Here is a 26354-nt window from a genome sequence, read left to right on the forward strand (position 1 = left end):
TTAGGACCTCCCATGGTACAGTCATTCTATAGTACTGGGATCTCCACTATACAATCTACACCGTAACTGTACTCACCATCATTTAAGTCATTCTACAGCCCTAGGCCCTCCATGGTACAGTCATTCCATAGCACTGGACTCTTCACCATATAGTAAACATACAGTGATGAACATTTCATAGACAACAAGCATATGGTGCTAGACATGACAAGTATAGTCATTCCATGATGCTCACTCCCTCTGCAGCATAATAATCCTGCTAGAACAGTACAGTACGCTACAGCACTTAACCCTCCACTGTATACTTTCTATGGCACTGTATTGTCACACCTTGCATGTGTCTGTGGTTTCAAGTGGGCATTGGGAACACAGGACCCCTACAATATAAGTTGAGGGAAAATAAGCAATGAGAAGATATAGAAGTCAGCTGAGATTTAGTTTCATCAAACATGCACTTCTGTTTCTTAGAGTTCTCATTTCCCTGCCATTAGGGAAAGTTTGGTTTATGTCCAGGCACTGAAAAGCATTGGCCTGGATGAAGCTGCCTTCTGTGGCTGCAGTCAGTTCTACAAGAACCAAGATTCTGTCATTCCCAGGCAAAGCACCATCTCAAATTCCCCAAAACAGAACCACGACAGCTTCTAGGGGGTAGGAGTGAGGGAAGAGAAGGGACCCAGAAAGGAAGGGTTCACAAGGGAGTGGGGTCCATGCATCAAGTGGGAAGGAGACTCAACAGACAGGAAAACAAAACAAAAATAGAAAGAAAAGAACAAGACACACTTGATCTTCCCTCTCCGGTGTGGCAGACCAGCCCTTCAAAGATCTGGAGTTACCAGCTGAGTCCTGCCAGGTGAACTACCCATGTCTATGCACAAAGAGCAGAGGATTACCTCAAAAGCACACATGGCCCATGTCACAGTATGAGAGAAAGCAAGATCCACTGTGTGGGAAGAAGGGAGGAAGTCAATATATTTGTATGACCACAGTCACTACAGAGTTCCTCCCTATGACTCTCTTTCCACCCATGCATCTGCTCACGGCTCCACTGAGGCACGAGCTCATGAAACATGACATAAGCGAGGGCAGACATTTCTGTTCACTTTGTGGCCTGCTGTCTGTCTCCAGAGACTAGGCTCAATAAATGCTGTTGAAAAACTACAATGGTATAAGTTCTAGGGTTGGGGAGAGGGCACAGTTGGTAAAGTGCTTGCTACACAAGCATGAGGACCTGGGTTTGATCCCCAGAACCCACATAAAAGATGGGCCCAGACAGCTTGTAACTCCAACACTAGACAGGCAGAGTCAGGGGGACCACTGGACCTCACCAGCTGGTCAGTCTAACCTAATAGGTGAGATCAAGGTTCAATGAGGAAGTTTATTTCAAGAACTAAAATGGAGAGTGACTGAGGAAGACACCTTATACATACACCTGTGGTCTACATACACACACACACACACACACACATCCCATAGAAAAAAATACCAAATTTAGGCATGTTTTGAAGGCAGACTTGCCCCCCTGTGGTGCTTTTGCCTCCCATCTTGTGATCACACAGATGATCCCACATGGCTGAATTAGTCTGCCCCCTTCCAAAGCACCTCTTTGGGGAAGAGTTCTCTCATTAAACAGTCTTATGTCAGCCCGGAGTTCCCTGGCTCTCTCCATGCATTCTTATCCCACAGGCCTGGCATCACTTAAGTAAATCCACCTCCCAGGGACCATACTCATGAGAGGCACGGCATCCTTCATGGACAGCTATCTGATATGGTGAGTCCTCAAGGCAGGATCGCTTTTCAGAGAGGCCTTGCCTAATGTGTTCAGATGATGGCCAAGCAGGCAAGTTTACTCCTTTCTCCCCAGAAACATGAGACTGCTTCCTGTACCAACGAATATTAATTGAAATCCCTAGTGGGCCATCCAGGATATGAAAATTACAGTAATCTAATCTTGTAGAGGAAGAAGTACAAATCATAGTTACACGCTCTGACAAAGAGAAGTGATTAATGCCAGGCTGCCACAAGGTTAGGGCCCATGGTGACTGCTCCTTGGGAACCACAGCCCAAATAGAGGGATCCAACAGGCAAACGTCAGGATGGACATCCTGGTTTTCATACTTGGACTGAGATTGTGGGAGGGGGAATGCCTTGTTCTCAGGACCACCTTCATACTTTTCATACTGGGCATCGAAGCTTCATGGCCACAGGAGCAGAGGGGAACTGCTTGTGTTCTTCTGACCGGGAGGTGAAGGTGGGGGGTTGCGTTAAGGCTCTGAGGTTACTTGACTAGGGCCTGTAAGTCCTGTGCAATCATGATGTCTCACAAAATGACCTAGAAACCCCAATCCTCTGCAGGGAGGACCACAGCCTGAGCAGAGGGCAATCAAGAAGAGAGCTGCTTGCACCCCGCCCAGCAACAGCACAGCCCTCTGGAAGTGCTGGCCCTCCTCTGAAGCAGCACCCTGTCTCCCATCTCCAAGGAAGCACAGCCCGAGTGCCCTGGGAAAGTTGGTCAGGATGCCTGTAGCCCGGAACCAGCATTCTGTTTTTTTTTTTTTTTTTTTTTTTTTTTCTTTTTTCTTTTTTCTTTTTTTCTTTCTTTCTTCTGCACAGCTGTCTTCAATTTTCTGTCCTTGGGGTTTTAAAGGAACATTTATTCCAGGGCCAGGATTCTCAAGTTTTATGGTTATACAACTCCCTCCCAGGGCCAAAGAATGTTTGAAAAGTCTTAAGCCCAGCGAAAGAGAATTAGTGAAACAATCCAAAGAAATTGCAATGAGAAACACTAAGACCTGTTCCCATTTAGAGTCAACCTCTTACTTTACTGCAGTGCACATTCTGTTTGCCCTTCAGAGCTCATGCAACCTATTTTTCATACAATTATAGGTAGGGGACAAGGTCCAGTGAGTGTGCAGGGTGGAGAGACTGAGACAGGGAGAGAGGCATTCAGAAGCACAAAAGTGTGTCACAACTGTCCACGGTTCCTCCTTCCCATCCCAAGGTGAAGTCTATTATAAATTAGACCTAGAGATTAATTAGATTTAATAAGAGATTTTAAAAGAGTGATCCCTTTAGAAGGGCCATATTCTGGCTGACTTTGCCTGTTAGAGAGTTGGATACCCTTGGTATTTTTGGTAGTTGACAGCAGAGGGAAGGAGGGATGAAGGGAAAGGATGGGGGAGAGGAGAGAAAGAAGTCAGGAGGGAAGACAGATGTACAATTTTACTTAGAATTTTAGTGGCTTGTTTAACTGACTGTCCTGAAGCCAATTGCATCATCAACGACTAGCCATCCCTGACAGGATAAGAATGGGTGACAACCAAAGGCCTCCCACAGCCCATGGAGCACCAAGCAGCTGTCCAAACACAGCTCCACGGCACTGCACAGGAAAGCTCCAAGTTCCTTACCTGGCCTCTTCTGATGTCCTTTCATGTCACCAGCTCACCCCACCTCAGCCATCTATCCACACAAGCGAGAGCACATTCCTTCACTCTACCCTGAAGTCCCCCACAAGCTCTGGCTGGCTTCACACAAAGGTCTGAGCTGACAGCAAGGCAAGGCCTGGACTCTAGGGCCTGAGGTTTACGACACAGCACACACCACCCACATTAGAGGCCTGGCTACTGCCCAAGACAAATAAGATGTTTCTGAGAAACAAAGCGATTTGCACAGATCCACCCTAAGCAGATGGAATCGGAACTCCTCCATCAAAGCAGATGCATGTTAACAGCACCTGCTACGCACAGCGGCCTGAGAACTGGAAAACAAGCACACTAACCTGGCCTGGCCCTGGCCATGATGAGGCCTGCTGCAGCCTGGCTCCAGGGTTTGGTCCCCAGCAGAGACTTCTTAACCCTTCGTCTCTGTAGCACTTTCTCTTACTCTTGAAATATCAAGCAATCGAAAGTATCCTTTAGCACAGCCCTGGTAGGGTCGAAGGTCAAAAAAATCCCTCCTAGATAACCACTTAATTTTCCTGTGATTGCAAGTTGATAGACATTAAAGTCCTAAACCAACTGAAAACAAAATTCAAAAACGAAACAAAACAACGAAACACACCCAAGATTTAAAGTCATTTAAAGTCAGGGAGTCTGTGAAGACAGCATATAACATCTCATTAAGTAGCTCACAACACTAATAATATTTCTATAGCTTTTCATTACATTTTAAAATTTTATTTACATGGGTGCATCTATGTGCAGGCACCTGTGTGCCTTGGTATGCATGTGGAGATTAGGGGGGGCAGCTTGTGGGAGTCAGTTCTCTCCTTCTACCATGTAGGTCCAAGGGATTGAACTCGGTCATCAGCCCAGCTCAGCAGTAGGCTCCTTTATCTGCTGAGCCATCTTGTTCACTTCAATGTTTCCAAAATAATAAATTTTAAAACCCTGTGAACCTGTGTTCCAGATAGTTAAGAGACCTCTTCTGGAATAGCCACATTTAATACTGGAAACAGAAATTTTTTTTTCTCAAAACCCCCAAGACATATGTCCTATGTCCTATAATAAAATATAACCAAGCAACTCTCAGCTCATGGGTCAAAAATAAGCAACACATACACACATATACAACTGCTTATACCAGGAGGTATTAACTGAGGCTAATGAAAAGAGAGCATTCTCTAGCGCCATGCTAACTTAGTCAGAGAAAACAAGGGATTTTACGTTTTCACTGTGACAGATTGTCTATATTCCAAAAAAGAAAAGGTTGAATGTTTTAGCTAGTGACACTCAACTATAACTTTAAAACTCTGACTCACCATTGGAGGCCAACCTGGTCTACAAACTGAATTCCAGGCTAGCCAGGGCTACATAGTGAGAAAACTCTGACTCAACAAATAATGTGTTCACATCTGCACACACACATATATGCACACACACATACACATGCACACACACACACACACACACACACACACACACACACACACACACACCTTGTACGAGGAAAAGCAAATATTGCTAGATTCATCCAAATAAGCCCCTGTGCTTGGGCTCAAACCACAATATTTTCTCAAAACATATTAATAAGACTTTCCAGTCTGAGGAGCAGCCTGTTCCCCCAGAAACAGTTTCCCAACAGGAGGGAAGACTGGGTTGTCACTTGAAGGAACATGTGTCTCAAAAGCAATTTTCAATCATCTAAATTATTAAAGAAGCCTGGGAATTGAGGGGGTATGCTAATGGAGGTGGAAAGAACCACAGTCAGCATCTTTCTCTCTCGCTCTCTCTCTTTCCCTCTCTCTCTCTCTTTGTGTGGTATGGGTTGTTATAAGTATAAGCAGGCGCATATACCAGAGAGTGTCCATTTTCTTTCTCTATTACTCTCTGCCTTGTATCTTTTTGGAGGCTGGGTCTCTTGCTGAATTTGGACCTTGCATTCTCAGCTAAGCTGGCAGCCAGAATGCCCTGGAGATCCTTCTATCTCTGTGCCCTCTGGGATTACAAGCATGTGCAGGACCATATTAGCTTTTTTTTTTTTTTTTTTCCATAGTGGGTGCTGGGATCCAAGCGCAGGTCCTCGTGATTGCATGGCAGGAGTTTTGACCTCCGAGCAGCCAGCATCTCCAGCCCTTTCACTTTCTTGCTCCTGCATCTTATAAATCTTATAAATGGAGGCTTTTAATCTTAATAAGGGTCACTTCATCCATTTCTCTCTTGTCATTTGTGCATTCGATGTTGTTAAAAACCACCCCATCAACAATTCTTAAATGTATGTTTTCTTCTAGTTTCTTGTGAGTTTTCGATCACTTAACCATGCAGCTCCTACATTTAAGCTTTGATCCATCTTGAAATAATTCTTGTGACACAGTGTGAGGTAGAGACTCTAGTCTCCTCTTTCTGCATGTGGACAGCCTCTGTTCTTGTCACACACAGGGCCCTGTTCTAGTGATACCACTCTTCCTCCTTGGAATTGTTTTTGCTAAACTGGCAAACATCAATTGACCACAAATGTATGGATTTATTTCTAGACCCTCAATTATATCCCATGTGTCTTCATTTCTAACCTGATTCCTGGTCCTGACTACTGTAGTAGTTTTAAATGAGAAGGCTGACCCTTCTGCTTGGTTCTCTTTCAGCCTGTTGTGGCTGTCCTGGTTCCATTGATTTTCCATATCAGTGGTAGTATTAACTGCAAAGGATCCCACTGAAGCTTCATAAAGACTGAATCACATTTATGGATAAATTGGACAAGTAATGATTTTTTTTCCATTATGAGGCAGGGCTTAGATATGTGTCCCAGCCTGGCTTCAAACTCACCACTCTTTGTATCTTCACCTTTTGCATGCTGAGTTCACAGGCATGTGCCATTATGCCCTGCTAGAAGTACTGAGTGGGATGTTTTCACAATTATTTGTTTTTTTAAATTTATTTCAATGATATTCCATAGTGAAGAGTATTCCCTTTGACACGTGCTAAATTTATTCCTATTCTTGTAGTGCTGCTACATGAAAGAAAAAAAAAACTTCATTTTACATTATTCATTTAAAGTTTAAAAAATACAACTGATATTTTTGCATTGGTTTTATATCCTACAACCTTGCAAATTTGTTCATTATCTCTCATGCTCTAATGGATTCTTAATAATTTTCTTTATATAAAATGCCATCTGCACACAGAGATGGTCCTGGTTTTTTTTTTTTTTTTTTTTTCCTTTCTAATCTGAAAGTCTCAGATTTCATCTCCTTGCATAACTGCCCTGGCTATAACCTCTAGCACATACTGTACTATCTTTCTAATCTCATTAGTTTTGAGAAAGAGTTTGCAGGTTTACCAGAGATGGAACCAAGAAGATGGACAAACCAAATAATGAACAGATGGACAGATGGACAAATGGATGGATGGATGGATGAGTAGATAAATGGGTGGATGGATGGATGGACAGATGGGTGAATGGATGGGTAGACAGATGGATGGGTTAAAGATGAGTTATTAGGGGTTATGGATCTTGTGACAATGAGGACTAAGTCCACAATGGGTTGCCTGTAGGTTGGAGAAACCCAAGGATGCCCTGATGCATGGCTCAGGTCAAATCCAAAGCCCTCAGAACTGAGAATGTAGTGCTAGACCTGTCAGTCCAATTGAGCAGAAAGCCTGATAACTCCCAAGCTATGGTGTAAGACCTCCAACATCCTTAGAATATTTGCCAATGTCCAATGATTGAAGGTAAGGGTATCCCATACCTTTGCTTACTTTTCCTTGTATTCTCTGCCTACCTCATGCTTAGCTTGCTATTTCTCACATACATGAAATTTCTACTATAAGGCATTCCATCTCTCCTCAGTTAGTCACCATATATATATGAACCTTCAACTTGAATCACAAGATTTGGCTATTTTCATAGTCTGAACAAATCTGATGGCATCTGAATATAGTCTAGTCCTGCAGGCACTCATAATTCCTGTCTTTGTCACAACCATTCCTATGAGGCAGATATGATTGCCACTGCTCTGTAGGAAAGGAGCATGAAGGACAGAGGCTACATGCCCTTCGACCATCAGAAAGATACAAAAGTCATACCCACCCAGTATTAAAGTCAGACCATGTGGCTCTACGGGTCATTCTCTTAAGCCCTTGTGGCTTAGCAATTCCTTTTGTTCACTTGTACTTACATTCTACATATAAGCATTGCCAATCCCATTTATAACTATATCCTTAATGTCTAGCATCCCTTGTGGCTGATATTCAGAAAATGTCAAAATTCACAAGTGGAATGCTAGTCACAAGCCACAATTTGCACAGGACCATGGCAAGCACTGCTGACCACACACAGCCATGGAGGCTTGCAAGGTCCATTAGTTCTCAGATAGACCATTTAGTCAATCAATGTCATGTTCCTCAGTCACTTGACCACACCACCAGTGCCCACTGCACGAACAGTCCAAACGCTGTGTTCTAGGAAACACTCTGAGAAATACCACCCTGAGGCAAGCCGACAAGAGTCCCCAGAAGTATGCCTCTGCCTGGTTTCTGCACTGGCTCTGTTCCTTTATTAAAGTCTAAAGAGAGCTGAGCATGACGGCATGTGTCTGTGATCCCAGCACTCAAGAGACTGAGGCAGTTTGGCTTGTACAGTGATCTCTGTGTATATGTAGTTTCACTGTGAAATTAGCTTACGTGGAAAGACTAGACTGAATACTTTGTAAAGGCCATGAAGGTGATCGCTAAAAATGAGTGACAAATCAGGAGTGTGGAAATGATGTCAAAGGCTTGAGTAAGAATCCTGTAAAAACCAAGTGTGTATCCACCTCTTCACAAGAATCCTTAAAGCCCCAGTAAACTTTGAAGAAAATCTAAGCTGTAAATTTAGTTTATGCATGAAGAAATTGACCACTTTTCATGAAAACACCCCGAGAATGTATAAATGAATGGGAAAATACACACACACATACACAGAGCAGGGAGGGAGGAGAAAGGAAGACAGAAAGAAGGAAGAAAGGGAAGGAATGGGAAGGGGAGGGGAGAGGAGAGGAGGGAAGAGGAGGGGAGGGGAGGGGAAGGAAGAAGAGACTGAGGCAGGAGGATCATGAGTTTGGGGTCAGCCTGAACTACATAATGGGAGTTTGTCTAAAACCCCAGAAAGTTTACTTTAGAGACAGTCAGAGCTCTTTCAGGACCACAACTCAGCTCAGAAAGAAATGCTCGCATTACCTTTAACCTCCCTTTCCTGGCAGTCCCCACTGGAACAGCAGGATACAGGACTGCTGAGAACTCCGTGTCCCTGTAAGTTGGGGACACAAGCTCACCCCAGGAGTGGTTCACACTTCTCAGACCTGTTTGGTTTTTTGTTAATGCCTTCATCTGTTCTTAGAAACAAACCAGCCCTGAACTGTGCTACCCTCAAAAATGTGTGTGTCCTCCCCACAAAGACCCACCTTAATGGTTAAATAATGGCTTCAGATGTGGGCGCCCGCATTATTGGCTGTTCAGCTTTCTTGTCTTCCAAGTTATCCTCTTGAACTCTCTGGGAAAGAGAGAGAAAACAAAGTTCTTACTTTGAGGTCTAAGAAAGACAACAGCAAATGATATAAAACACTGCCCAACCCTTGGCTGCAGTCACAAGGCTCAAGCCCAAGAGTAAAAGCAGCCCACCACAGTCCACAGACTTTCTCTTAAACACACCAAGACCTGAAAGCAACAGGCAGATGCTTGGGAGTTAAATGTCAAATCCAAGAGGCACTGACAATCCTGGATTCCGTAGAGAAAGAGAGGTGCTGGGTACACAGAGGTTAGAGCAGGACACCTAAGGCATCCAGAGTGGGCGATTTAGTGACTTGTCTTAGCATTGAGTCCAGGGTGGGACAATCTTGAACACATACTTTCGTCAAAGGTTAGAGAATATGGGTACAACACACCTGCACTAGAAGGTACTGGAGTAGAGTGACTGTCAACATATATGCCTCCACGTATCCCGTGTAACAAGGTGTCATGTGCAATGCAAGGTTGAACTGGGAGAATCATTGCTCACATTTGAAATGGCAGAGTGACTATGTGGCATTCTGATGGCTCAGCTGGGAAGGGAGAGGTGCTCTCACAGCAAGGCTCCTGCCCCAAGATGCAGAGGAAAGCAAAGCGTCGCAGGCCCACAGTGCTTGGGGTCAATCTCGTTGTCGTCTCCTAAGCTATTTCTACCTATTTCACGACAAGTCTCCCCATCACTTTGTTGTATCATCTTTTGAAATCCTTAGGAAGGAGTTCACTTGAGCACCGAGTGTCCTGCAGTGGGTGGAAGGCTGGAGATGTCCCCCTCACTGTGGGGGCCAGAGCTAGTTCCAACTCATGGTAGAAGTGTGCTCTAGCTGGTCTCCAGAGAATGGGGCTCATTTCCAGAACCAGAGGCAAGACACAACATCTGAAGGAGCCACCCTGTGTTTGGTGAAGGGGTGACAGTTAATCGACTCATGTGCAGTTTCCACAAGGCAAAATAGTTAATCACCACCACGTGGTGAAATTCAGACAGCCATTAACTCATCACCCAGAGCCACAAAGATGGCTGTCGCGTTTATGAACTCCAGAGTTAAACAGACCGTTCTTTGTATGTATATATATTTATGAAATCACATTTTCTCTTTCCCTACAAATCTGGTTATTACTAAAATGTTTGGGAGGCCTTACAAAGTGGGCTAGACCAATTAGAGACTGCCATTCCCCCTGGGACTCCTCCCCAGTACCCTTAACTATGGAGGAATGTGGCTGCTTCAGAAGAGGAGTGCCAGAGATGGGAAAGACCAAGAGAGGCATAAGATTGAAGAGAAAGGGAAGAGAAGCCACAGGCAGGAGAGAGGGACTGTCATCTCTGCCCAGATGCCACATCAGTATCTGGCCACCTCCCTCCAGAGCCTTGAGAACAAGACACCTGGAGCTGTGTAAGTGCAGGCTGAGGTAGAATAATTTCCTCAGTGGAGCCAGAGTACCAGGAAGGAGTCTGAAAGCTGACAAGCTCAAGGAATGCAGTTTGCTCAGAGTCAAAAGGCAGATCTGGTCACTGGACAAAGAAACTTCCTCAGCACCTACAGCACCTTCATGGGGGCAGGGCAGTGGGGGGGAGGTCAGCTCCCTGCAATCAAGATAATCTGGGAGAAAGAAAAGAGCAGATTCAAGTTCAATGACGGGTTGAAACTGAAAAATCTACTCAAAGAGATATAAAAATGTGTGTGGGTGAGTGGGGCGGGGATCTAGAAAAAGGAAACAAAACAAAATGGAGCTCTGAACAGTGAATGTCCAGTGTGGCTAATTCAAAAAGCAAGGGGAGGGGCTGGAGAGCTGGCTCAGAGAGCGTTCTGTTCTTGAAGACCACTAGGGTTCCCTTCCCATCACCTTATCAGGTGGCTCACAGGCACCCATAACTCCAATTCCAGGGGATCTGACATCTGGGCTCTGGGGGTACCAACCACACAATGCAGTGCACATACCTGCATGCAGGTACTCATGTAATAAAATAAAAATAAGAGACAGAGTTGAAAGTCGGGGGCAGGGGGAAGCTCTCGTCTGCCTCCAGGGTGCTCATTCTTTCTCAGGGTTCCCCCACTTTCACTTGGCCTCAGTCTCTGTGCAGAGGCCCTGACCTGCTTGGAGGCCTATTCCACACTAAGTGCACCTATGGCGCGAGAGGCTCAGCTCTAGGACAGGGCTTCTAAAGGCTTGTTGAATTGACAGAATGAGTTGCTCATAGCTTATGCATGGTTCCAGTATGTTTATTCTCGTACTACTGAATTACCCCAGTGGCAGCTACCTCTCATAAGCTGAGTCTGGGCCCCTTTGGTCAGGCATCTGATGGTTCCTGTCCTAGAGATGAGGAATGTTCCCTGTCATGGGACCTGGCTCTAAACTCTGGGTATTTCTCAATCTCCTCCCAGGATGCCTAGAAGCAAGGAAAGCAGGCTTTTGGTTCCACAGAGCCGTGGGCACTTCCTCCAGACTCCCAGACAATTCTAAGATGCCTTTCAGGCTTCTTCTCAGGGAGACTTTGCCAGACTGCCTTGCTTCCTCCTCAGGGACCTCTCTCCTGAATTCATACATTGAAAAAGGACAGTGACAGTGGGATCATCCATAGGAGATTGGTTCCAGGCTCCCCATGAATACCCAAGTGCACAGCCACTCAAGTCCGTTGAGCAGTACAATGGAGTATTTGAATAACCTGGCCACAGCCACCCCAGAACTGCCCATCATCTCCAGATGACATGTAATACTTAACAAGCAAGGCCCATGGAAATCATTGTTACACTGCACTGTTTTCGGAATACCATGAGCAGAGGCTGTACATGCTCAGTGCAAGGATTTTCTTGCATGATATGTATCTTATTAAAAGTGCAGCCACCAGCACGTGGTTCCTCGTAGTTGAAGCTCTTGAGAATTAATTACCTTGGTAAGATGGTACCAAGGAATCTTACTTAAATGATGGGAGGAAAAAGGTGAAGGTCATCTGAATTCATTCAGTCAGGATCTTTCATCTCCCCATTATACTCTCTGGAGGTATAGCTTGCCTTATATTTCTAAGTCATAATCCAAAGTGAATGTGCGTTTGTGGGCATTATATACAACCTACAGACAATGCTTAGCACAACAAAAATTCCTTGAATTGAGAGAGAAAGAGAGAGAGAGGGAGGGAGGGAGACAGAGACCCAGGTTGCATCAGTGACCGTGTAGGCCTGTGAATAGAACCTGGACAGCCCAGTTCTTAGTGGACGGGTGGGCATGGGTGGAGCCCACTTGTTGTTTGTGTGTATGCTCACTGTTCCCTAAGATCAAACTTAAGCTCATGACAAGGAGGTCCAAAACAAACAAGGCCAAGTCTGTTTGTTGACAAATGGTCACTTACACTAGTTTCTACGTGACCAAGAACAGTGGGTGTCAAAACTACAGATAGTGCTAAATTCGAACAACCCAGATAAGCAACTAACAGGAAGGTAACATATATAGCCTTGGATACCCTAGGCAAAAGGATGATTCACATTAACATGGCATGCAATATAAAATATCACTTATTTCTGGAAAGTCCTATTTCATATTTCTGGATTACATTAGCCATGGGTTCCTTTAACCATGAAAAGTGGAGCTGTGTACTGCTTTATGAGGAAATGTCAAAAATAAAGTTGCAATGCAGTGCTCAAAGAAACAATTTTGGAATGGAAAAGCAATAAAAAAGAAAAAACATTCAAAAATATTTTTGTCAAAACTTCCAAGCAGAGTGTGTAGTAGGGGTCCTGCTTTTAGTGGCAGGAGCAAGAAGATCTTAAGTTCAAAGCCAGCCCCGGCTAGTCAGTGTGAAAGCTAGTCAAACATAAAACAACATAAATGTAGCTCTAGCATTTCGTCAAACTTGTAACTCAACCCTTCTAATGGAGGAAACTGGCTGAGAAAAGAGAAGGCATCACAGAAACCACAGCTTCCTCCTGCACCTCCGTGAGTCTAAGAACTAAGTATGCTACACCAGAGACACAATGGGCTTTAAAAACATGTGACCTGAGTCAATGGATAGAAATATAACACACTCCTCTGAGGGTGCTGGCCACCCGAGGTTAGCCTACGAGTTATCAGTTGTCAAATGAACAAGAATCATTCCTATTTTGAACAGGTTCCTACCCATGATCTTAAAGGGCAGAGAAGGAAACAAACAGGTGTCCAGCTCCCACACCAGAGTGTGACAAACCCGAGAAACAGGTTTTTAGATGCACTGTTAACAATGACCACAGCAGCTGCTCCAGACACTGTATGAAATAACAGCTCTAGCTCCAATTATCAACCCCCCTCTCTACAGAGGAAGAAAAGGAGACATAGGTTTAAACAGAAAGGAGGACAAGGGATTTTTAGCAGACAGATACCATGTGTGGATTATGTGGTGGTCACACAACTGTATACACTTAGAACACAGCTGCACATTAAACAGGGGGCAATTTTTCTACATCTAAATTAGGCAGCAATGACTGACATTTAAAAGCAACTCAACAATCACACCAACAAACTATCATCTTCAGGACCCTACACACAGGAAACTCATTTGTTTAGATGACTTGTGCTCCCATTTTCTTCCCTCCGTAGTTACAGATTACTGGTGGGGATGCTACACTTGGAGGGAATGAACATTTCATCATATGATATGCACTAACGGACCCCTGGAGTGTTAGACAGCCCTGGATATAGGGCCCCTCCTATTCTCAGTTCTGCCTTAACTGGATAATTCCAGAACCAATTTCTTAGGTTGTAAAGCCTTAGGCTATACAGTAGTGTATATAGGTTATATAGTCTTAGGTTATACAGCATGGTGTATATACAGAGTGCTGTAGATAGGTCACATGGTCTTAGGTTATACAGAATGGTGTATATAGGTAATATAGTCTTAGGTTATACAGAGTGGTGGATATAGCTTATATAGTCTTAGGTTATACAGCGTGGTGTATGTAAGTTATATATTAGGTTATACAGAGTGGTATATATAGGTTATATATTAGGTTAAACAGAGTGGTGGATATAGGTTATAAAATCTTAGGATACAGAGTGGTGTATATAGGTTATATAGTCTTAGGTTATACAGAATGAGCAGTGTGAGGACACCCAATCTGGCTCACTCCCTCGTCCAGGGTTTCCACATTCTGTGTAGCACCCACCTAACTTGTAGTCACTTCAACAGATAAACTATCAAAGTGTCCCCAGTGCTTGTGTTCAAATGACCCTTATTTTCCTTAATTGTGGCCCCAACCACAGTAGTATTCATGTTGGTAGTGTGCTAGAAAGTGAAATAAAAAATATAAACACTCAAAGGGACAATCTTATAACATGAGAACCCCACCCAAACAAGGAAGAACTTTGTCATAACTGGTCTCTTTTATTATTAGCTACTACTGTACAAATTTATAATTTAAACTTATCATAACTAGGTATGTATAGGGAAAACACTATTGTTTGTATAGAGTTTGCTAATAGCCATAGTTTGATGAGAGCCATGGGTTCAGACTCCCTGCAGGGCATCTTGGAAGCTTTACCCACACCTAAGTGGGAACCTGTGTATTACAAATGGATGAGAATGTCTCTTTCTTCTTATGCTAAATATGTGCTTGGTAACCAAGGCCCTTATGCTAAATATGTGCTTGGTAACCAAGGCCGAAGGACTGGAAGCGAGTGTACAACAGACCTGTCTGTCAGCACAGGCCTTCACTGTGGACCTGCTGGTTTACTGCTGCCTCCCTGTGTTGTCACCTCAATGAAAAGTGACCACTGAAGTCTTTCCCACAGACATAAAACAAGATAAATCTTGGGTGTGGAATGGCAAGCCTTGGGTGATACAGAAAATAGTTTTTTAAAGAAAACTCACAGCACTATTGAAAAAACTTAACTGCACTATAATTTGGCTTGGCGACTCAGGCTCAAAACAATGTTCCAATCTGTCTCTTCCTTTGATTCAATACCCGACAGTCCTGCTGGTCCATTTGAGTTCAGTAACACAGATCAAGTGATCCACCAAAGCCCTTATTCTGAAAGTAACTAAACTAAGTAAGAAATATATGGACAAATGAAATACATGAATGGACAAGTGGAATATATGAATGAACAAATGAACTGACTGATCCATACACACCCAATGTGTAAGAAAAGCACAGTGGAGAATCACAGTAGGCGTGAAGGCTTCTATTTCAGAAACCATCATGCTCAGGTGTCTATGAGCAGACAACACTGGAGTGGAGGCCTGGGGGAGGCTGAGAAAGGGCTGCACACATCAATAATGAGCACGCTCAGGTGAGGGAGAAAGAAGGCCTGAGGTGGGAAAGGGAGACAGGTGTGAAAGGGACATGTGGCCAGTCTGGCTGGAACAGAGGGTAGGAAGGGAAGAAAACTCAGAGAGCCATGAGGACAGGGTGGCTGGAAACAGCAGAGTGCAGATACCGCTCACAGATTTGTAACAGTAAGGACAGAAGTTTATTAGTTTTAAAAACTCAATCTAGTTACTCCAAAGAAAATAAAGTTTGGAGAGGTAGGTACAGAGGTGAGGAAGAGGAAGCAGAAGTTTGGCAGCAGGACCAAATAGTCATGACGGGACTCTAATGGTGGTCCTTTGGGTGTGGTGATGGTGGGAACTGGGCAGATTAGGAACATGGTGAGTGAGGGACGATAGATGTGGTAGGCTTGGTACATAGTCAACAGCAACTATCTGAGTATACTGGTATCAAGAGTTAATGGTCAGATTTAAGATAAAGAATTGTTAAAGAATTGTTAAAGACTAAGAGCTTTACTGTGAAAATAGTTTACTTAAGACCAATTTAGATACTGGTTTGCCCTTGCTATTCTATCTCCCCCAGACTAGGCTATCATCTACACAAGGTAAGAAAGAGATTTTGGGTGCAGCAGAGATGGCTCTGTGGGGAAAGTGCTTGCCTCACAAGCTTAAGGACCTGAGTTCAGATCCAAAGCAATGCCAAAAAGAAATGAGCATGTCAACAGGCACTTGCAAATCCGAGCACTGGGGATGCAGAGACAGGAGGATTCCTGGACTTGATGAGGCCAGCAGTTTAGTTGAATCAATGAATTGGTTAGCTCTGGGCTCAGTAAGAGACCCTTGTCAAAATAAGGTAGAGATTGAAGAAGGCACCCGACACCAACCTTTTGGCCTATGTATGCCCACATACATATATGTACATACATATACATACATGGGAGGAGAGGTGGAGAGAGAGAGTTCTATAAGAAACTATGCATTTCCTGCCATGGTTTGGTTAAGTGTATCCTAAAGGTATTCTAAGGATACAGGCTTGTTCTTTGCCTGTGGTGACAGTAGGAGGTGGCCGTACCTTATAAGAGATAGGACCTAGTGGGTGTTGTTCAGGTTATTGGCAAAGTACCCTCAAAGGGATTGGGGGACTTCAGTATCTTCTTCTTTTGTTTCTGTCTTTAAGTGGTGCTGTCTATCACATGCTTCAGTACTAACACTCCACAGACCCAAAGCAATGGGGCCACCGGTTCTTCTGAAACTATGAGCCAAAATTATACACTCTATCTCTTTAGAAGTTATCTCGGGTATGTGTCATAGTGATGGAAAATAACACCCCATTAGAGAACTTTCCAGAAAATAAATATTTCTGGTGAAGCTAGGAAAAGCGTCAAAGCTTAATGAAACACACGATGTTTTTGAAGACTTCTAGACTTAAGTCTGGGGGAAGCAGAAGAGCACTAAGAAGATGATAGAGTATGGCTGCCCCTCACCACATTCCCTGTATTAGAAAGCTTTGTCCAGTGGGAAAAAGAACTCCACCCACAGCCATGTTCACTTGGTTTAAATGTCTTTTGGGTAAACACCCACACTAAGGATTATTCCTTCAGTAGCTCGAAATTTTTTACAAAGTTTTGAGTTTTGTGAAGCTGTAGCTAACCTTAAAGAGGCGAGAACCAATCCACAAGTGTGTGTGGAGCAGATCTGCTTGGTCGCTTCAAGACTGAGAGTCGATGACTGGTAGGCCAGTGTGGCTCAGGTGCCACATGACAGGACATGGAGCCTGTCCCCCAGAGCACATGTTCCATCTAAGACAAAGTCCTTATCCAGGACCCTAAACCCAAGACAAGGCTTCAACTATTTTTGCTTAGAATAACTGTAGCCTCCTACTATGGCTTCTTCCTGGAAGCCATCAACTGTCACATTTCCATATTTCCCTCTATTCCACCCCTAAAAGCAACAGCCCAGAGCCTGATGGGAAGTTAGATCAAATAAATCGCACAGTGCCGGGCCAGGCTTCACTTTTCATCTGTTCCTAGAGAAAATGGTTCAGGCCACTCAGAGCCATCTGACACTTCAGCTGCTTCTCATTTTTCAAGTTTTACTCAAAAAAAAAAAAAAAAAAAAAAGTTTTCCAAAGTCATTCTCTTCACACCTCCCTTATCAGCCAAGAGATAGACATAAGGCCAGCAGAGGTGACTCGGATGACTTCCCCATGTTTTCCTGGCATAGTATTTTTGCAGTCCTACCACACTGTAGATTTTAGAATGAGCTCTTGGAAGACCCATCTTTTACAGACTGTACTGTTTTGTTCTGAGTGATTTCTCAAACCTCTGAATGTAGTGACTTTTCCCACAGAATCTGCTATTAAAGACAGATTTTCCTGGCTTACTGCTTTAAGATGTCAAGATACATTCTTTTCCCTAATCTGCACTTGGGACTCCCTTTCACACAGCCTTCGTTTTATACTAACCAGCTGTTCCTGGCTTCTCGTGATCTAGGTTTCCAACAGGCTGCCCGTTCAGACATTCACCACGCTCCTTCCCAACAGCTCCAAACCAATCCTCTCCATTCCTGCTTTTCAAAAACCTTAGAGTTAAAGCACACATACTCACTCAGTGTCAAGCCCTCTGCTGAGACTGGATTAGTCTGGTTTTCGTGTTGGATTCCTGTGCTATAATGACCTAAAGATGGATTAGATCTGGAATCTCAGAGGTCTGTTAAATATTAACCAAGATGTGAAATGCTGAACAATTGAGTCAATATGAGTTCCCATTACAAATCCAGACTGTTATCATTTCTTTCTGGGGTTCTAGAAGACTCTTGGGAATTTAAATAACTCTCAGGTATTACTGGCTCAACTTGAGAAGCCACTGAAAGGTCACTCTGGGGAAAACTCCACCAATGATGCTTACACTAGCTATCTAGAACAGGGCTCAGCAAGCTGCAGCTGGAGGGCCAGACCCAGTGGCTTCTCCCTTTTGTCAATAAAGTTTTATTGGGACAAAACTATGTTTAATCATTTGCATATTGTCTATACATTGTCCCGTCCCCCCTTCCCCCATGCTACAATGGCAGAACTGGATAAGAATAACAGATACAGCCCTTAAAACATGAAACATTCACTCTCTGGTCCTTCATGAAAAAGTATGCTATGGAGCTTTAAAACCAGTGATGTCTAAGCCATTGCACGTACAAGTTCGTAAACTAGAATAGCGGTTTCCACAGAAGAAAAATTAATGGTAAAGTTACCAAAAAGTGGCCCACAGAAACAGGATCCCAAGCCCAGTTCTTGGTATCTATTTGTCAACATCCCTTAGTGTCACAAAGGGCCCCTTTCCTATGCAGCATGCTCCCTGGGAAGCTGACAGGGGCTCCTCTCACAACCAAATCATCTCAACACCAGCTGCTTCGTGTTCACCCCACCTGCTCCCTTGCCTGTCTTCCCACCTAGGATGTAGGCTCCCCCCCATGGAAGGTCAGTTCCTTTCGTCTCTCAGAACCAGGTGCATACAGGTATTTCAGCACAGATGACGAGTGGAGAAATAGATCAACACTAGATATAGCCTTGCTTCTAGAAGATGCTATGCCAACCACTTTAGGAATTTATTAGCAAATAACACCATGATTTCCCAAACCACGTTACATCAAAAAAAAAAAAAAAAGACTATTTTTGTTTATCTTGGATATTAATGAGTCTTAATGAGGCAAGCATAGTGACTCACACTGTTAATGCTTGTATGGAAGACAGAGACAGGTAGATCTCTGGGAGTTCAAAGCCAGCTTGGCCTACACACAGTGTTTCAGGCCATTAAGGGTTATACAAGAGGAGGAGGAAGGAAAAGAAAAAGTATAGCAAAGTCAGGCAGACTGTCTTGAAATGAGCTTTGGCAGGCAGGCCAAGGGCAGGTTAACATGTTGACTACATGTAGCTACTGACAAGTTTCAGTGGCACAAAACACAGGAATGGATGATCCCTTACCAAAAGCTCTGGGGATGCTTTCAAATGATGGGTATGATTCAGATTCAGGGATCCCTTTATGCACACACTAAGGTGCCTCCGGGTTGCAACCCACAGCTAAACACAAATCCCATGCCACATCCCAGGTCTGAAGGGAACTTCATCATCTTAGTCTACTGCCTATGTTTTGACTGCCACACCATCACAGGAGGACAGATGGGCAACTTTCCACCTGTGATACCGGAGACTCACCCCTGCCCTTCCTCCAGCAAAACTGCCTTATAAAAATTCCAGAACTGATTTTCACAGGATTTTTCAAGTTATTTATATATTGGGGAATTTGCATGTTTCAGATTAGGGTTTAAATCATGGTTTTTGTTTCATCTCAACCTAAATTCTAACCAAGACTCTCATTTCCAAAAGAAAATGCAAGGTTTGGGTGTTCTGTGCAATCCAGTAAGGGTGACATGCTTACACTGCCTCTTCACAGGGCACATGCCTCTGCTCTCCCTCCTTCCTAGAGCAAGTGCTGTTTCTTGCCGTTTCCTCATCCTCAAACTGTTCTAAGTGGAAAGATCATTTCTCCTCGATATCTACCCTCCAAACGGAAAATCCAGTCCCTTTTCATTCTATTCTGTTGGATCTCTTAATCAAGGATTACATACCCATCCATTTGTGTGTGTTTCCATGTCTCTGTTACCAAAGCATCCTTGAGGTCATTCAATCCCCTCTTCTTAAGTTCAAGGGATAAGGGTGTGTGTGCACATGACATAAATTCCTCGATAGTGAACGCTGGCTTTTTATATGTGTGTGTGCTTTGTTTTGGTTTTGTCTTCTAGTGTTGAAGAGTCAACCCAGAGATTCACTCATGCTAAGTATGTGATTTTCCACTGAGCCACACCATCAGCACCAAGAGCAACATCTGTTTAACCTGCTCCACACCTTACTTGGTAACTACAATGCAGAGAGCACATTCAGTGGTCTTTGGCCATGAAGATAAAGCAAGTCACATTCTGGGACTATGCACAGGGAAGAGATTTCCTCTGGTTGAAGGTAAGCAGAGACACCTGCAAGGCTCTGGCTGTCCCAGCAGGCAGGGCAGCAGAGGTCATTCTGGCCCTGAGGTATCACCTCAAGGGGCCCCAACAGCTGGCTCTTTGAGCACTGGGCTGGATTTTGGTTATGGGAAATTGGAGCCAGGCTTTCTGTTTTTGACAACAGCTTGTGGACACACTAGGGCAGCATTTCAGCTGGCACTGGCCTGGGATGCAACTCCTTCCCATTTGGCCATACGGAAAGGATTTTCCAGCTCTCTGTTTCTGCTGGAATGTTTTCATGACCCTCAGGCTTGGAAGCATCTATTGGCAACTAGACCTCATAAGGAAAGTTCCTCTCAGGTCACTAGAACCTACCCAGGCCAGGAGTCACTTACCTTAGAGACACTTAAAAATTAAGGTGAATGAAGCACTGTGCTCAACCATTTACTAGTTGAAGAGATGGCTCAGTGAGTAAGAGCACCTGCTGAGCAAGAATGAGGACCCAAGTTCCAATCCCACCACCCACATATACAGCTGCTGGGCATGGTCATGTGCACACACATATAACTCCAGTACTGTAGTGCTATGAGTGGTGGAGACAAGGTGCTTACAGGCTGTCAGCCTAGCTCCAGGTTCAGGAGGAGAGAGACATTGTATCAAGGGAATAAGAAGAGCTATAGAGAAAGGACACCTGATCTCTCCCTCTGTGCACAACTCTACACAGCCTTGCACAGGTGTTAGCTATCGATACATACTCATGTGCACATATACCACATGTGCACATATTCACACATGCACACACTTAGGAGAGAGAGAGAGAGAGAGAGAGAGAGAGAGAGAGAGAGAGAGCGCTGTGGTAACATTAAAAATTAGAACTGGAAAGATATAAACTTAAGGAAAGAGAAACCTTCAGCCCTGATTCCATCCTCATCTCAGGGTCCCAGACACCGGATGCCTTTTCTGTACATTGTCCTGTAGATGGGTCCTCAGTGTTCCCTCCATCCTATACTTGGGAACTCAAATGTCATTTGCTTCCCACCCCAGGTAATGCCCTCAGGCAAGCACTGGGGAAGCTTTCCATTCATCCTGCTCATTCATCTAGCTGGGCTTTGGGGAGATCCCCAAGCCAAAGAAAAATGTTATCAGGAGCATCAGGTCTGGCCAAGCCCTCAGAGTTTGCCAGGACCATGGCCAGCTTTTCCTTCGGCCTCTCAGTAATGCAGGGAAAGGGGCAGAGCATCCCCTTTCCTGGAATACTGTTATTCACCATATCATGCAAACCACAAAAGGCTTCATGTTAGATACTGTCATCACAGCTTGAGGTCCCACCTTCAGCTTAGAGAGCCCAAGTGCTCAAGCAAGAAGACTCCCTGTAGGCCATGATGCACAGGCACCCTCATCTAAACACTGTCCTAGACAGTTTCATGGCAACTGGACACATTCTAGAGTCATCTGAAATCAGGGAACCTCAATTGAGAAAAATGACCTCATAAGATCAGCTGTAGGGCACAGTCTTAATTAGTGATCAGTCACTAATCGGAAGGGCCCAGCCCATTGTGGGCAGTGCTATCCCTGGGCTGGTGGTCCTGGGCTCTAGAAGAAAGCAGGCCAAGCCAGCCAGAAGGAACAGGACTGTAAGCAGCACTCCTCCATGGTCTTTGTATCAGCTCCTGCTCTCAGATGCCCTGCTTGAGTTCCTGTCCTGAATTCTTTCAATGATGGACTAAGACATAGAAGTGTAAGCCAAATCAACCCCTTTGTCACAGCGAGAAAAACCCTACCTAAGACAGACACCAAGCAGAAGTTGAGGCCTACTTGGTCTGGAGAATGATTGGGCCTAGAATCTCACTAGAATCCTGCATTTGTGAAGAGTAGCTCCACAAGAAGTCTAGAGATCATCACCTGGAGGAGTTCAGGTCATCACAGGCATCTCCTGGCAGCCTTCTTCATATACTGAACGTGATCTGGGCTGCTTGCCTGCTTGCCTGGCCATCCTGTCATTGTTTTTCTTATATCAGCTCATATATAAAATTTTGAACACCCAAGAGCATGGCTATGTGTATGCAGTGGAGGAATAAGTCCCTCCAGTGACTCCAACATGTACACATGTCTGCATGTGTGCTTGTTGGTACACACGCACATGAGTGCCTCTGCACGTGAAGGCCAGAGTTGTTGGGAATCTTCCCAATAGCTCTCTACCTTATATTTTGAAACAGACTTGGAGTTCATTCTTTCAGCTAGGCTGCCTGGCCTAGGAGCTCCAGGGATCTGCCTGTCTCTGAGCACCCCAGGACTGGTGGTATGAATGAGTGTCGCTGTGCTTAGCTACTCCCACCCCCACCCCCACCCCCCAAGGAGACAGGGCTTCCCTGTGTAGTTTTGAAGCCTGGCCTGGAACCCCCTCTGTAGACCAGCTGGCCTTGAACTCACAGAGATTCACGTGCTTTTTTCTCCCAAGGGCTGGAATTAAAGGCGTGTGTCACCACTGTCCTGCAGCTCTTTTAGGTGAGTGCTGGAGATGTGAACTCAGTTCCTTGCCCTTTACTAACTGCACCATCTCCTAGCCCTAGTATTTCTTATTATATATTTTGTTCGCCAAGCAACTGCCTGGAACAGAAAGCAATGAGTCTGGATTTGAAGATCTAGCAATGAAAGCTGAAAATGCCAGCCATTTACGAGACGCCTGTACGTCTACATAGAGGCTGATGGGAGAGATCCAGCCCCGTCTTTAGAGAAGTTCTTGGCTGAAGGGAGCCTCTAAAGCATTCCTCGTGGGATGAACTCTAAGTTCTGCCCACTCTCCCCATCCCTGCCTGATTCAGCTAACTTTCTGGAAGAGGCAAAGGAACGGCACCTTTAGTGGCCACCAGAATTAGCAAGTTGAGAAGGAAGAGGATAGACGTTCTAGCTAGAAGAGGCATGTGTGAAGCCACACAGTTCTGAGCCTGGTGTGAAGCCACACAGTTGAGATTGAGCCTGGTACTTGCAGTGAGTAAGTCAACTCAGGGCACTGAGTATTGGAGAGAATGAGGTGAGTCTTTCTATGGTGGACTAGAGAATCAGTCCAGAGGTGCTTCTCTTCAAGTGGCCTCTGATTGGGGGCTACAGGGACACTGGGAAGGGGATTTTCTCCATGGAGGGTGAGATTGGGAGTCCTTAGAAGAGGGCAAGGGACTACAATGGGACACTGATCAGAGCAGGAGAGAGGGAGGACGCAGCCTAAGAAAAGCTAGTGAATGCCGATGAAGGGACTCAAATAGGGCACAGGGGCTTCTAACACTGGGGCTGCGGGGGTGGAGAGAAAGGAGAGGCAAGGAACTTCACAGATTTGTTACCATAACATCCTCCTGAATGTCTCAATGCCATTTACCAGTCAACAGGAAGGCAACTAGCAGCCTTAAAGTCCTCTTACCTACAATTTCCTTCTGAGCAGATGCCTGGAGCATGGAGGCCATGGAAAAGCTTGCCTCCTACCCTTCTCCCAGCCACCTGGGAAGGAAAAGGAAGCCAGAGGCAAAACCAGAAGGGATTGCTAGATCATCACACCTACTCTGGCCTCCTCCACCAGCTGCGTTTCTTAACACAGAAACCTGTGTCATTCCTGCATTGCAGCCAGGTACTGCGGCTTAGACACACAGGGAAGAGAAATGGAAGGTCCACCAGAGACAGACATTTCACCTCCCTGTGACTGCTGCAGGCACCCATCAGACCAAGCCCAGGGGAATTTCAGTGGTGACAACCAGCCCACGCACTTCCTGCTCTCCCCTCTCTCAGCCTGCAGCCCACCAGACCTTTTCCTGGGAAGCGCTGGCCAACAGCCTCTAAAGGGGCCCAGTGGGGACACAGTCACTAGCTCTTGCTTCTGCTTCTCTTCCATCCTGATCCATGAATAATCAACTTTATAGCCACCAAAAGGAGCAACACAACTCCCTTCCAGACACACTACCACATGTAACGGTGTCACATCCCACAGCTGAAAAGGGAAATTACCTACTACCACCACACCCCCAACTCCTGTCAAAGGATTTCTGACTTAATCAGATAGCCTTAGCTCATATAAAAGCTTACAGATCATATGCTATGGTGTGAAACACAGGGGAGAAAGAACCCTTTCCTGGTGGAGCTTGGAGTCCAGTGGCCAATAGGAGACACTATGAGTAAAAAGACACAAGGTCAGCAGGAATCTAGAAGCCTGAATCTTAAAGGCCCCTGATGCCCCAGACTTAAGCTCTGGACCACAGACAGATTTACAATGTGAAAGCATGGAGTGGGTAATGAAGGGAGGCGTTCAATGCCAATCCAGAGTAGCCAAGAATGGGAGCAAGATGGGGAGTGGCAGTAACCAGAGTATATGGGTGCTACCAGTAGGGTTGGCCTTGGGGACAGAAGAAGGTAAGTCAGTCCAGGCAGGGTATAGGTGAGAAGGAGGAGGTGCGGCCATTCAAACCGTTGAGAAACAAAAACTCATGTTCAATGACTACTCTGCTGTTCCAACAGAATGGGAACGGGGAGCGCGGTGGTGGGAAGGAAGCAAGTGGTAGCAGTTCACCGGCAGAGTAAGTGGCTTCAAAAGTCATGGTAAGACCCTCCAAACAGTCCTGTTTACAATCAAGTCTTAGCTGTGGTCTCCCAAGCCTGCACACACTTTGCAGAGACACTTCTGTCACTTTCCCCTCTTGGGGAAGCTCCTCATGGTCACCTATCTGTACTCACTTGGACTCTAGAAACCAGCACAGCATACCCTCTCCCTGTGCCCAGGCCCCTGCTCGCCAGGGACTCTGCCTCACTGCCTTGAGGAAAAGTAGAGCACAACAGAGACTACCCCTAGGAGGACCTTGAGCAGCTAGCTCTCCACCAGGGATGGACCTCAGGAGCACAGGGCCATCCTCTACCTTCCTGAAAGCTGACAAGACACCCACAGAGGAGAGTTTGGAGAACACTATCTCAAAGCACCACGTAGGCCCTACACATCACAAGCACAGTATCAGGCCAGCATTTTATGAGTGATTTGTCAAGTGTGTAAAACAAAACCCAAAAATGTTTGCTTTCTTTTAGCCACCAACCAACAATTGCTAGACTTCCTTTCTAATTGGAGTGGACAGACGAATCATTTGGTTTGACCATCTCCCGTTTCAACCAGGTCCATCTGCTGCAGCATCCCCATCACAGCCACAGAGGTATTTCCATCAGTGCATAGTCTCCATCAGGCCAGGCAGCCTTGTCAACAAACTACCTGGCATCTCAGAAATTCCAACACCCAGCAGGCTAAGGCAGGAGGATCACAGCCTGAGATCAGCCAGGTCTATATAGCATCTCAAAACAAAAACACAAAAATCTCCTTGGGATAAATTCAAGTGTGTGTGTGTGTGTGTGTGTGTGTGTGTGTGTGTGTGTGTACATGCACGCACACACACGGCCATGGAGTGTGTGTTATTGTGGGTGTCTATGGAGTCCAGAGACTGGATATAGGCAGCTCAGACATCCAGCATGGGTGCTAAGAATTAACTCAAGTTCCCTGGAAAGATAATACATGATCTTAACCACTGAACAATCTATCCATCTCCACGTTTGTTTGCTTTGTACACATACTATCCATTGACCCTCAGAGCAATGTGCTAAATAAATAGAAGAATATGAATTTAAATGAGTTCCCTTAGCTATATATGAGCCATTAGGCAGAGCAATTGGAAGTGGGGCATAGATTGACACAGAGATGTAGGGCAGGAACTGGTATTGTCCCACATAATAAAATAGTGTGCACATATAGAAAGACAATCTTTTGGGGGTGTGGTAAGTGAGCTTTAGTTGCAAACTCTGAGAAATATGTGACATGCAGGGTTCAGGGAAGAAATTCCAGCCTGAAAAAACACAGCCAGTTTTCTGGGGAGGTGGCAGGAAGTGGGAGCGGCACAGAGACAGGAGGACCAGTCATGTTGAGTTCCCACCATCAGTTTCTAGGCACTCATAAGCTAGGACTGTAGGTGGAGAGAGTGGGTAATCATTAAGTTTTATGAACATATGTGAGATGACTGGCTCCGGGGTGCAGGGCTTGCCTAGCGCGCAGAATCTAGAGTTTGATCCCGAACACTGAAAAAAAAAAAATTAATTCTGTGAGATTACAATGAGTCCTTGTGCTTTGCCAGGCTTTAATGTAGAAATTC

General features: G+C 45.0%; 1 protein-coding gene across 1 annotated transcript in view; it reads right to left on the reverse strand.

Annotated features, from left to right (window-relative positions):
- Positions 1-3522, reverse strand: part of Svil (supervillin) — a 128056-nt gene extending 124534 nt beyond the window's left edge. The window contains exon 1 of the mRNA XM_051205737.1: positions 3405-3522. Within this exon, the coding sequence (XP_051061694.1) occupies positions 3405-3429 (25 nt within the window). The 5' untranslated portion in view covers positions 3430-3522. The remainder of the gene's footprint in view (positions 1-3404) is intronic.
- Positions 3523-26354: the final 22832 nt, after the last annotated feature.

The sequence above is a fragment of the Phodopus roborovskii genome, unplaced genomic scaffold (assembly GCF_943737965.1).
Source record: "Phodopus roborovskii unplaced genomic scaffold, PHOROB, whole genome shotgun sequence".
In the NCBI taxonomy this organism is placed as follows: Eukaryota; Metazoa; Chordata; class Mammalia; order Rodentia; family Cricetidae; genus Phodopus; species Phodopus roborovskii.